The 12785-nt window shown below is 45.2% G+C and overlaps 3 protein-coding genes across 4 annotated transcripts; all 3 read right to left on the bottom strand.

The window, feature by feature from the left end:
• Nucleotides 1-285: 285 nt before the first annotated feature.
• eed (embryonic ectoderm development) lies at nucleotides 286-3770 on the bottom strand. Its single transcript, XM_061272242.1, has 12 exons — nucleotides 3611-3770; nucleotides 2984-3136; nucleotides 2793-2885; nucleotides 2511-2576; nucleotides 2284-2409; nucleotides 2140-2221; nucleotides 1982-2073; nucleotides 1500-1633; nucleotides 1313-1418; nucleotides 1093-1251; nucleotides 813-886; nucleotides 286-726 (listed from the first exon to the last, which is right to left on the bottom strand). Exons 1-12 carry the CDS (start codon nucleotides 3728-3730, stop codon nucleotides 600-602), a joined length of 1332 nt encoding a protein of 443 aa, XP_061128226.1. The 5' UTR covers nucleotides 3731-3770; the 3' UTR covers nucleotides 286-599.
• A 133-nt stretch (nucleotides 3771-3903) lies between these two features.
• Nucleotides 3904-9156, bottom strand: pwp2h (PWP2 small subunit processome component). The gene is made up of 21 exons (XM_061272241.1): nucleotides 9006-9156; nucleotides 8722-8834; nucleotides 8560-8654; nucleotides 8385-8484; nucleotides 8164-8307; nucleotides 7962-8097; nucleotides 7641-7876; nucleotides 7421-7564; nucleotides 7286-7356; nucleotides 7081-7217; nucleotides 6858-7006; nucleotides 6634-6781; nucleotides 6405-6555; nucleotides 5712-5892; nucleotides 5492-5639; nucleotides 5315-5423; nucleotides 5166-5231; nucleotides 4872-5090; nucleotides 4645-4795; nucleotides 4494-4568; nucleotides 3904-4198 (listed from the first exon to the last, which is right to left on the bottom strand). Exons 1-21 carry the CDS (start codon nucleotides 9021-9023, stop codon nucleotides 4006-4008), a joined length of 2784 nt encoding a protein of 927 aa, XP_061128225.1. The 5' UTR covers nucleotides 9024-9156; the 3' UTR covers nucleotides 3904-4005.
• Nucleotides 9157-9480: 324 nt separating this feature from the next.
• Nucleotides 9481-12703, bottom strand: pjvk (pejvakin). 2 transcript variants are annotated; one of them, XM_061272655.1, is made up of 7 exons: nucleotides 12490-12703; nucleotides 12221-12416; nucleotides 11826-11967; nucleotides 10045-10162; nucleotides 9938-9983; nucleotides 9835-9890; nucleotides 9481-9782 (listed from the first exon to the last, which is right to left on the bottom strand). In XM_061272655.1, the coding sequence occupies exons 1-7, from the start codon at nucleotides 12701-12703 to the stop codon at nucleotides 9481-9483; spliced, it is 1074 nt and encodes a 357-aa protein (XP_061128639.1). The 2 variants fall into 2 exon arrangements, with proteins under 2 accessions (XP_061128639.1, XP_061128640.1); XM_061272656.1 differs by lacking the exons at nucleotides 9835-9890; nucleotides 9938-9983.
• Between the last annotated feature and the right edge of the window lie 82 nt (nucleotides 12704-12785).

Genomic DNA, 12785 nt, shown 5'->3' with positions numbered 1-12785 from the left:
AGATACTTCTGAGGGGGGGGGGGGGGGGGGGACAACGTGAAAACTAAAAATAAATAAAGTACTTATTCATCTCATCTTCAGTAAACTAACATACCATGCATCTCCTAATCTGATGTGATTCTATTACTTTTTAATGGTGGATGATTAATGGATAATGTTTTCGAAGGGATCAAAACAAACGACTTCAGAAAAATAAGCTTGTTCTGATAGGTTACCCGATCAATCTAATTGCTGCAATGAGCCATTTTCAGCAAGTCCCACCGCTGCCAAACCAATTCAACCAAATTGTGTATAAAAATAATTTTATTCAAGTCCAAATACAGTACACTCAAATCCAACAACTCTACAGAGTAAAATGAAAAAGTTTTTACCGGAATACGTTTGACGTCGCTTAATGATTCCGGAAATGACCGAGTAATAATTTGGACACTTGGACTGCGCAAAGTGTCCTAAGTTTAAATGTACTCTATTTGAACATGATGTCAACAAAGCAGGAACATTTAAAACATCACATAGAAATGGAAGAAAATGTTTACAGTTGATATAAGAAAGGCAAAGAACAACTAAAAAAGGAGCCCGTTGAATTGGCTGGGAAAAGTTCAGCGTTGTCGGTCCCAGCGCCAGATGGAGGCGTCGTCGCACACGGCGATCAAAATACTGCTGTCGCGGCTAAAGCTGGTTTGACGGATGGCCGATGTGCATTTGGGAAGCGTGAGTGTGGTGGACCTGGAAAGCAGAAATCAGGACAATATTGAATATTTAAAACCCGAAATTGCTTCTTTTTTTTTTTTTAATCAGTCCATTCAACTCACTTGGCTTTGTGTGGATCCTCCACTTCCAAGTCCCAAACGTAGAGCTTACCCACCTGATTTCCTAAGGCCAACATCTAACAACCACAAGGTCAGAAATGAATGGCGCAAAAAAAACCCCACAAAATAACTTAGCTTAACGCTAACAAACAATGCAAAAGGCCATAGACAGGCTAATGAATAGCAGCAGCGTCCACCGGTGAAGCAAAACCGGTAGACATAATTCACTGACAGGCATGTATTCTTTATCCTCTGTAAAAATAAAAACAAAAGAGTGCCTCACCTTCTGCCAGAAGTCCATTGAGAAGCGCATATACCAGATGTCACACTGGCTGTAATCGAAGCGTCCGAGAATGGTGACGTTTGATTCGTTGGGTTTGATGCGATCGATGTCGTCCTCCATTTTTCCAGGTTTCCAGCACACGATGGCATTTTCGCACGACTACAAGACACACGAGAGCGGGTGAGCGCGAACCGACTCATCCGCGTTGATGAATTTGTACCTTGGAAAGAATGAGGTCGCCGAGCCACCGCACGCAGTCCACGTAGTTTCTGTGGATGTCTCGAGTGGAGAAGTCAGGAAAGTGGATTTTCTGTGACACAAAAGGCCTAAAAAGAGAAAAAAAACTGTAAAAAAAAAAAAAAAAAAAAAAAGCATGCAATTTGTTTTTTTCCTTTGTCTGGCGTTACCTGTTGGTCTTTGAAGGGTTGTATTCATAGGATCCACGGATGGCCTTCTGCATCCTCTCCGAGTTGATTCGCCAAAGTTTGAGGGAGTGGTCCATCCCGCATGACATTATTTTTTCACCCAAGAGATCAAAATCCTGCAGCGGGATTTAAAAATAAATAAAAATGAGTTTATGGTTACTATTGTGCAGTGCTTCTCAATTATTTTCTGTTACGCCCCCCCCCTAGCAAGAAGAAAACTATTCGCGCCCCCCCCCTCCCCACCGTGACTATCCTAACTTGTCTTGTAAGTCGTAAAATGTTGCACTGTCGCAAACGTGACAGAAGTAACAATGAGAGCGCCACTGCCCCCTGCTGTAGTAAACGCGCAATTACACTTTATTCTAGTACTGCCAAAAAAAAAGCCTGTTCCCCAGGGTCACACGCCCAAGGGCGCGCCCCACTATTTGAGAAGCACTGCTATTGTGTGAGACCATGAAACGTACAGCACTCAGGACTTCATCTCGGTGACCTTCCACTCCTCCAAATATGGCCACTAACGTGTCTGTTTGGATGTTCCACAGACGAAGGGCGTGGTCTGCAGACACACACAAAAGAAATTGAAATTTTACATTCGTACAGCACTTTGTTCATCAAACCGTACCTTTGCTGACCGACAAGAGAAGATTCGGGTCCCTCGGGTGAAATTTCAGCTCGTTAATTGCGTTCCCGTGACCGACGTAGTGCTGAGCAAAACAACACAAATGTTTTACCAACTTGTCCCTTTTCCAGCTAAAAGAAAGCCAACCTTGATGCACTGCATTGTGATGTGGTTGATAATACGGATGATTCCCCGCGAGCCGGCAACAGCCAGCAGGGGGTGACTGGTGTTGGTGTCGTAGGTCCAGGCGCACGTGTAGAAGTTCTCATCTGCCTTTGCATGACTTCAGTCAAGAAAACCTGAACTGGTGAGGCGATACATCAACGCAAATTGATACCCCGCACGATGGCGAGGACGAGGCCCGGCAAGGATACGTCGGCGTCGACGTAAGACTGCAGGAGTCGGATTTCTCCTTGAGAGTGACATTCATAAAGAGTGACCTGGAGAAGAGACGGACGGTTAAGCAAAGTCAAGTAACCAAGTATAGTGAACCCCTGCACATTCATGGCTTGGAATTAGCGAATACACTTTTTGTTTACTGGTTCTATTGGTCAGTCCAAATCAGATGATGAAAAGTCCAGTTCAAGATTCTCGATCAGCATGGGTGAAGGGATTCACTGTACTGTTTATCGGTCAAACGAGAACTGCTCGGTCACCCTGTTGCTTCCGACTGTGGCGAACACCAATGGGTCTCCCTCCTTACTGTGCCAGTTGAACTGGACTCCAAAGAGAGGCTGGCCATGGTCTTCCTGCAAGAATTATTCAAGTTAAATTGACTAAACTGCATGTAGGCGTCGAAAAAGACGCGTTTGGGAATCGGCAAATGAATTTGAGCGTATGATCTCACCCGCAAGCTGTTGACGCACTTGAAAGAGTATCTGCACTTTTTGGATTTCCATTTGCCCTTGCCCCAACTCTTCCTACCTGGGGCATTGGAGGTGTTGGTGGGCGTGTCAGGGCGTTCTGCATTGGTGCCACTTTCAACACTGACAGCATCATCCTAAAAAAATAAAATAGCATTCAACATAAAAGTAAGACGGGCAGATATGACCTGGGATAAAACTGCACTGGAAATGCCCAATGACTTCAAGTTCAATGATTTATAAATCTAATAACAGGGTGTTTGTTAGATTTTCTTCTAAGGACTGACTCCTGTATTAACTTATGCTAAGTGCTACAGCTACCATGGATGTTAATTTGATTAACAATAGAACCAGAACAGACGTCAGAAAAAGTCCCTCAAGGTCAACACGCACGCAACCAGTTTTGTTTTTTGATACAATTGTGTGAGACAAAATAAGTAGACTCAGTTAAAGTTCCAGTTAATTCGCTGTTTATTAGTTGAGAAAGGAAGGAGTCAAGCTAGTAGGTTTTTATGCTCGGCTACTTTAGCACAAGGGTGCTAACTTGGCTTACTGCTAACACGATTAAAAATCACACCTGTGGAGAATCGGAATAACAGTTGAGCACTTACGTTCTCATCCCCTGACAAATCCGGGTTGCTGTTCTCATCACTGCTTAGCTTGTGTTTCTTGAGCGGCACTTCTTTTCCCGCTTGAGACGGGGACTCAGACATGTTCTTATTTTCCCTCATGTTGCTGCAACTCCGCCTTTTCCGTTCGGCGGACTCAGTCGCCGCAAGGGCTGCTGGGAGTTGTAGTTTGATTGCAACTCGGCAAATAATCACTCAAAAAATAATAAAAAATTCTGATAATAAATTGAATTTAACACTTTACTTCATCCATATAAAATATTGCGTGCAAATCATTTAGCAAAAGACAACTTTCCTTTATATGTATATACATATGAAATATTTATTTTAAAAAAAGAAATGAGAAAGATTTAACAATTGTGTCCGTGATATAAAGTCTACAGTATCATCTCTTCATCATCAAAACAGGCTTGTCTCATCTCCTGTTCATCATCATCATCATCATCATCATCATCTTCAGCATCATCACCCTGGCTGTTGTTCTCCTCCTCCTGCCCCAATGGCCTCTTGATGCCACTTTGCTTGGACAAGGCAACAGCATAGCGAATATTGTACATGTTGAAGTCACACCTGAATGGAACAATTAAAGACAAATCAGAATTAGTTTCAAAGTTTCAAATCCATTTTTATAATTAATACTTATAGTTCCTCTTGGAGAGCAGAACGGACTATCAAAAGCATTGAAATGAATCATCACCTCAACAGTTTGAAAAATGTGAATTGTGTTTTCAGAGCAAATTTTTAACCCTAAAAAAAATAATTAGCAAGAAACGTGATGTGAACACACTTGATTAGCAATAGAAAAAAGAAAAGAAAAACAATATTGTAAGCGATCCGGTCGACAAATGATAATGATGCAACGTACAGTTTGGTCAGGTTGTCCCGGTGTGTCTGGATGCTCTTCTGCAAAGCGTGCAGTGTGGGCAATATAGCTCCTGACCTGCACACCAAACATGACCGTGAGCTCCAATGCTGCACTCAACGTACATTCAACTCGAGCGTGAGCAGGATCAAACCTGTTCTTGAGTTTTTGCCCATGCAGCATGAGCAGGCTCTGAGCCCAAGTCATGTAGAACTGCAAATGGCCCGACTTCTCCAAGCATGTTGCCACAAAATCCAGCAACTTCTCCACATAAACGTCAGGGAGTGTGCCACAAACAACCGAAACTGGGAAAGAAAACATCGCAAACGTTCTTTGTCACATTGCAGATGGAACTCGACACCATTAGAGCCGTTCGCTCACTCTGCTGGTGCGGCACGGTCTCCAGCACTTCCTGTTTGAGTGCCTTCTCATTGAGTCGGAATGCCAGAACGATGGCGGCCGCCCACTCCTGATGCCGCAGCTGATTGCGAACGCTGGCCGGCGTTACGTCCAGGTCAAGGTCATAGGGGTCAAAGACCAAAGTTGCGTCCAGGGAGTAGATGAGCAGGCCCTCGGTGGTTGTGGCTGCCCAGCTGCGCCCTGAGAACCAAAGTCAAAGCCTCGATTTGTTTTGATTCCCTTCAGGCACCCCAAATGGATTCTTCTATCGCATACCCGTTGGAGAGAAGTGCAATGAGCTGACTCGGATCTCTGGCTTGAAATGTCTGGAGCTCATATCACCTTGAGGGAGGGGGAGGGGGCAGACACAATTTTCTCTCAACAATGTGTCCTGATAAGTGACATAATCAAAGGTGAGCTCTTACCCTTCCTCACTCCAGGGAGACTAATGTTGACCCCATCTTTGTCGCCGTCTCCCTCGTCCACCAGAGCCAGGCTGCCGAACTCCGTCATCTTACGGCGGTCCAGGAACTCCTGAAAGCAGAACCCGCCCCTCCGTCAAACACCGGCGTTGCCATTCCGGCAAATGTTCGCTGTCAGACCTCCATGGCGTCAAAGGACAAGTTGCAGGAGATCTCAAATTTCTTCAAGAGCATCTGTGCGTTGACGTTGTAGATGCAGACAAACTTGGACTGGCCGCCGCAAAGGATGGACTCGCCGTCAGCAGAGTAACACAGAGATGTGAAGCACCTGGAAGCAGCGTGTGTGAAATTTGAGCATCCGGCGGGGCGGGTAAAGACGGGATGCGGTGGAGCCACTCACTTGGTCTTGGACAAATGCTTGGCGGTTACTTTATCGGTGTCCTTGCGGCCCGTCTCCAGGTCGTGACGTCCCGCCACAGAGCCGACCTGGGTCGCCGTGTCGGGGTTCCAGAAGGAGATTTCTCCGTTCAGCGTGGACACTGCCAACTCATGGCCATCGGGGCGGTAAGCCACCGACAAAGCTAAGTGACAAAACCAAAAAAAAAAACAAGGATGTAAATAATAAAGGTCCAAGTTGGTCACTTGTCAGTTTCATTTAGATCATACATTAATTTTTGGACAAAGGCGGGGAGATCGTGTTATTTTAATTTTGGAAAGAGCCTGCTTCATTTAATGGCTTGCCACTCACTGAATGGTGCAATTTCGATTTTTTTTAAAAATGGAATCACTCTGCCAACTGTTGAAAAAAATTGCATTTTAATTGAAGTGGAGGCTCCCTCTGCTGGCTGTCAGAAAGACTGCATTATTAGAAACCAAGTGGAGAAAAATGGTGGTACTGGGAATACATGTTAAAAAAATAAAAATAAAAATGTTCAATATGACTTTTGTAACAAACTAAATTCGAATCTGCATCGTGACAAGACGTTCAATTTCTAAAATGAGCTGCCCAGTTGTCTCAAAAATGGCCACCGCCAATTTCAAAGCGTGGTCAAATCAAACAAAAGTGAGTGTTACACGAATGCTAACGGTTTACCGTCAGTGGTGAGGTGAAGCGTCTCCTTCACTTGCCAGCTGTTCATCATGTCCCACAATCGGACGGTCCGATCCCAGGAGGCACTGGCGAGGATGGACTGAACCGGACTGAAGGACAAGCAGCTAACGGGACCCTCGTGGCCACCTAAAATCTGTCCAACCACAGCAGTTAAATAGCATTCTTTTATATTTTCATGCTGTTAGGAGAAGCTGAAAGTAGGGAAGCGCACCTCCAGGAGTCTTCCAGTCTGCATGGACCATAGGAAAATCTCAAAGGAATCCTGAGCCCCGGCGCTCACCAGCTCGCCACTGACATCGACCGCAAGGGAAGAGAACTGCGCCGGGCGAGGCGACGTGAACGTGCGGAAGTTTCGGTACCTGAAGCGGAACAAATGCGAGTCATGCGTACGGCTCGGACCTCAGGTTTCGTTTGCGGTGTCTGACGCCGGACTACCTGTGAAGGTCAAAAGCTCTGACGGTCCCGTCCAAAGAGGCGCTCACCACGACGAAGCCACTGGAGGTGAAGGCCACCTTAGAGACGCTGCTGGTGTGCTCCGTGAAGGTGACGAAGCAGAGGCAGGTGTTGGTGTTCCAAACTTTAACCTAGTGGGGAAAAAAAGAAACCACCATGAAAGCATGTTGCCGATGAGCTCGGTCACAGGACTTTTTGCCCTCACTTTGCCATCGTCTCCTCCCGTGACGACGTACTGTCCGTCTGGCGAGTAAGCCAGCGACGCCATGTTGTTAAAGTGACCCTGCTGTTTGAAGACGTACGATTCGCTCTGCCACTCCCACACCAGAAGCTGACCCATCCCTGGAAGGACAAGCGTGCTTAAACGCCAGCTGATAGTCACAGCGTCGCAAGATGGACTCCTTTCTCACCCGAGCAGCCGAAGGCAATCCAGTCGCCGGAGTAGTTCAGAGCCACCGAAGCAATTCTCTGGTTTGATATACTAAAAGGAGAAACGCGAGTTTAAAATGTCCACTGGGAGTTTTTTCGCATCTCTTGTCACTGACCTGAGGGAGTGGATGAGGTTAAACTCGGGAAGTTCATGCAGGTGGAAGATTCCCGAGGCGAAACCCGTGACCAGGATGTGCGTGGCTTTGTGGTAGGCGGCTGCTGTTAGCTTGGTAAAGTCATTCTCTTTGTTGAAAAAGTGCCTATAAGGGAAGAGGTGGAGACATTTAGGAAACTCAGGCGACGTGACAGGTCAGCAAATTTGAAAATCCGCCTTACTTGCTCATATGCTGGAATCGGACCTTCTTGGTTTTCTCGTTACTTTTGGACGTTTCAGCTTTTCCTCTGATGACTTCTCCCTCTCTCTCTTCCTCCTCGTCATCGTCCTCCTCCTCCTCGTCTTCCCCCCGTCTCGGCATCTTCGGTTTTTCGGGTTTGTTCTTCAAAACGAGGGAGTCCAGCTCGGTGTCGCTTTCCCAGATACACAGAACCCCATCCTGGCTCACTGTGTACAGCTGCGGACCCGTGTTATTGCGCAATATTATCACCAGCTTTTAATTTATTGGGCAAAAAATAAATAAAAGCAACTCAAAGACTCACATCCAGACTGTCTTTCTCAAAGAAACATCCCACAATGACATCTTTGTGTCCACCCAGTGAGCAATAAATTAGGTTTGTCCAACGCTCTGCGCCAAACACCCACGTGGACATGTCCTTGCTGCCCACCACAAAACACCTGACCAAAAAAAATACACACGCTTTAGCAAAACAAGCCGGGTGTGCTTTCGAGTTTTTCCCTTACTTGGAGTCGTCCGTCCAGTCGATGCAAGTTGTTTCGTCATAAGGACCGTAGTAACTTTTGTCTAACACAAAGGCGTTAAATTCCTGCTGCTTGCCAGGAGCATGGTACATCAATGCCACATTCTCCTTAGTGACAACAAACTTCCTGTTATACACAAATAAATAAAAGTTAAGCCAGTATTAAAAGGTTAAAGTGGTCGTACGTTCATCAAACATATTTACCTGCCGTCAGGTGAGAAGGAGATGCTGTTGACAGGTTTGTGAAAATGGAAATGATGAAGAACAGCACGTGTGATGAGACTAACCAGCAATGCTGCACCATCTGTGAAAACATACATTCTTTTTAGTTTTAAGTATCACACGTTTTATTTTTGGGGGTAAAAATTTGGGCTCTGACCTTCATCCACCACGATTGCCAAGTTCCCTTTCGGCGAGATTCCCACGCATGTGATGTTCTTATCAGTGGAGACTGGTAAAGTCTCAGATGTGTTGCTGAAGCACAGACGTGTTAAATCCCGTTTCAATGTTTTATAAATGGCACATCCTTGACAATACTTACTTTTTGAGGTCAAAGATGGAGATCCTGTTTCCAACTGGACTGATTACAGCGTTGCCATCTTTGGAGAAACTCAGATTCCCTTGACGGTAGACAGCTCCGAGCAGATTGGAAAACTTGATGAAAAATGAATTTTGTTTACACACTCAAAATGTTCAAGCATGTTTTTTTGGACATACAGTGAGAAAGTTTTGATTTTATTAGGTACCGAATTCTGTTAATAGCACCAGACGTGACCACATTTGATTCAACTTGTATTTATTGCCAAGAAAAAGCTCATCACTGACCTTATAAGCGAACTTCATTCTGCTCGATATTCCGTAGACGGACTATAATGTAAAATCACTATAATTCCGTATAGATTTTACGAAATGGTTGAATGATAGCACGCATGTTCATCCAGCGCCGCTCGCACGTGTTTACGTTGTGTTGACACTTAGCACTTCCGGCTGAAGTTGAGTCAAAGTATTGAGCGTGCGCCATCTGGCGGCAAGGATGACTAACACTCAGTCAAACTAAAATTGCAGCAAAAATAATCAAACGCCTTATTGAAAGTGTCGCCATTTATTGCAGCACAATAACATGTTTCTAAGAATTCCGTTCCTTTATTTTATTCTTTTTAAACTCGATGTGCATATTTTGGGGCATGTGCACGAGTTTATGTTTGTAATGAAACTTACCTACTTTCCACCATTGTCAACAATTCCTTTTATTTTTGGAGCAACACGAATATTTAATTGTAAAAACAAAAATACAACTTCATCACTTAAGAGTTTTGTGCCAAAGGTCAAAACAAGGCACAACATGCAGCCGTACATATTTATGCCCAGCAAATGAGCATTCCAAACAGCCATAGACCGTTTCCCTTTTTTGATTGCCCATGCCGCATAGTGCACACGGCCCCTTGGCGATATTGTGTTTGAGAAGGTTGACACGCGTGTGGGAGCTTTGCCTCAGGTAGGCCGAGGAGACGTCGGTCATGCTGGCGGCTTTCTCGTAGTAGTCCGTCATCGTGTCGTCCATAAAGTTATCGGAGTGACTCAGCTCTTCCAGTATTCTGTCATCTGCAAGCACACTGTTAAGACCCGGCGGAAAGACGGATGAGGCGGCCATGACTGTACCTGCTCTGAAGGGGTTTCCGTAGATGATGCCTGACAAGAAACGGCGCAGTCGACCCATTGAGAAGTGACCGATGAAGCCCCCCAGCTGCTCACTCATTTGCTCTTGTTCGAATCCCCCTCGAGATCCCGGGGCAACGCAGATATCTGATCCAAATGAGCATGGAGATTGTCAGTGATTTACTGGAAGATTGATTGACCTTCTTACCGAGCCGCCCGTCCAGTCGAACAAAGAGCTCGCAGATGCTGAAGGCGATGGTGGTGTGAGCCGGGATGACAATGGCCTTATCTCGGCCTCTTGGGTTCCTGCCATCGTCGATCTGAAACTGCAGTGAAAAAGACGAATAATTGATTTTTGTTCATCTGCATGCTGTCCTTGAAAAATATATATAAATAAAAATAATATATATATATAAATATAAAGAAATATATATAAGGTGGATAAACTGACCTGAAATCAAATTATTTGCGGATTTTAAGTCAGACTGCGATTATTCTTTTCTAAAACAGTGGTCCCTCGGAATTTCGCGTTTTGTTTATCGCGGCTTCACTACATCGCAGATTTTTCTTCCAAATTAAAAAAATATCTAAAAGTCAAAATAAAACTTCTCAATTGAGGAAATATGTGTCTAACCTTTAGAACAGGGGTCACCAAACTACGGCCCGCGGGCCGGATACGGCCCGCGGGACCGTTTAATCCGGCCCGCCAACCCTGAACAAATTGTATTATTAAACTTTTTTTTTTTTTTTTTTGCTCATTTTGCCTGCAATGACTGCGTTTGCCCAGTAGATGGGGAAGCGCTCGCCTGCGCATTTACTACCGGAAGCCGTGTCAGAAAGCTCGGTGCACACTCACAAGTGCGTGTACGGACATGGCGCACTCGCGCTCTATTTGTATCAGTCCCGAATTTAGAGCGTGGGCTGTGACGACAGCATTCTTGTAATTTGCGCGCTGAGCTTTCAGATGCAGTTTTGCGCTAAAGCCACCCACAAACCTTCCCCTGGAATCCTTCCGTTAAAATGTCGCCCAAGTAAAGCAGGGTGAACACAGTGCCGAGCGTTTAAAAGAGTTGCCAATTTGGCTCGACGTACGCGACGTGACGTTCAGCCACATGAACGTCAACATCTACCCGTCACAGATCGAGGTAAACGGACAAACACCTCGGATCTCGCCTAAGAATTGCCACAACAAATTTTACTCCAGACTATGACGCACTATCAAACTTTAACAAAAAAGACAGCAGTGTCTACAAGCCTACTGGAACCTACAAAAGGATTATAAGGAAGGAACACAAGAACTTTAAGAGACTGCTCATATGTGTCAGAGAGGTTCTGCTCTGACAACTGAGCTGAACTTTTATCTGTTAAGATTGTTCATGGCACAACAGAAAGTTAATGTTCCATGTTTTTTTTTCTATGAAGAACCCAGAGAGAGTTATTTAGTTATTTATTTCCTGTTTTTTCTGTGAAGAACTCAGAGAGGGTTTAGTTATTATTTATTTCATTAATAGTGTTATTATTTGTTTCCTGACTTTTTTTCTGTAAAGAACCTGGAAAGGGTTATTAAATAACCGTTATTTGGTTATGTGTGGCTTTCTGGAAAACAATATTTTTTTTAAGCTCCCCTACGATCGTCACACTTTTTCTGTTACAAACTGCCACCGGCCCGCCATCAGAGAAGGGAAAGGTTATGTGGCCCTCACAGGAAAAAGTTTGGGTACCCCTGCTTTAGAACAATGTAGTATTGCTCCAAATGGTGTTTTTTGGAAGCAATTATCCGCGATAAACGAGGGATTACTGTACTGGTACAAATCTACACTAGTGATGTGCAAGCGCCCTCTAGTGGTACGTATACAAATCACTGAATTAAATATTCAAACTGCACTAGTTCAATATTTTCAAACCATTTTTGGAGATGGTAGGATGAGACAAACCGGTCTTAGCTGTCTTTGTTTTTAAATGCGAATTGTTTTCTGAATTTGTGTTTACCCTCATGGTGGTCCCCCTCATGCCGGCGTGGACCGTCAGCGAGCATTGGCGAGTGGTGCGGATGCTCTCCATGACCACACACAGGACGCTCCATCTGCTCTCCCTGCATTGACGGACCAGGCAGTGTTCCACCTCCACTTTCCTGTCATGCAAAGGTTTAATTTTGGTTGTGCATCAAACATGGCCGCACGAGTGTAGAATAACACGATCATTAATTCAGGGAAGCCTTCTTCTCATATTCCCTCAGTCACAAATAGGTCAGGCGGCATACTAGCTACTCGATGGTCTTATCTTCAGTTCAGGTGAGAAAAGGACAAGGTGTTCTTTTTTGGTTTAGCTATCGTATGTCAGAAGAACAATAAGAAAGATTTTCGGATCTGCACGATGTGATTGACCTGGAGTTGAGTTCCCGCAGCAACGTGGGCACTTCCACCTCGTGTTTGGTCACGATACCGAAGGAAGCTTTGACGGCCACCGAGTCGGAGCCGCTGACGTTAAAGCCCACGTCGTTGATGAGGTGGTTTCCAAGGCGACCGTTGAGGGCTACGTCCGATTTATCCTCGTAGTTGAGCAGCTGATAAGAGGATACACCTGAAAAAAGTAAGACCACTTTATTGATTCGATTACGACATCTTAAAACTTTGGAGCTCCTCACTAGTTGTACCTGCTGTGATCTCCTTCTCCCCGACCAGGATGTCCTTGAGGGAGAACGCAGTGGCGGCGTATTTGTTCTTCTTCTTCCAGAAACGTCTCTTTCTCTTCCTGGTGACAAGACTGAGAGGCTGATAGCGGTCGGCCTCGCTCAGACTCGGGACGGGGACCAACCTTCCGGTGTCGCCCACCTGCTTGACAAAGTTCTTGGTGGCAGCTGCAAACATCTCAAATGGAGAAGCGGTAGGTCTGACTAGCCCGGCGTACTCATCCCTGCGTGTCTCTTCTCACGCTGGCTGTTCAATAATG

This window comes from Syngnathus typhle, linkage group LG2 (assembly GCF_033458585.1).
Source record: "Syngnathus typhle isolate RoL2023-S1 ecotype Sweden linkage group LG2, RoL_Styp_1.0, whole genome shotgun sequence".
Classification (NCBI taxonomy): Eukaryota; Metazoa; Chordata; class Actinopteri; order Syngnathiformes; family Syngnathidae; genus Syngnathus; species Syngnathus typhle.
This window is presented reverse-complemented; position numbering and strand designations above follow the sequence as displayed.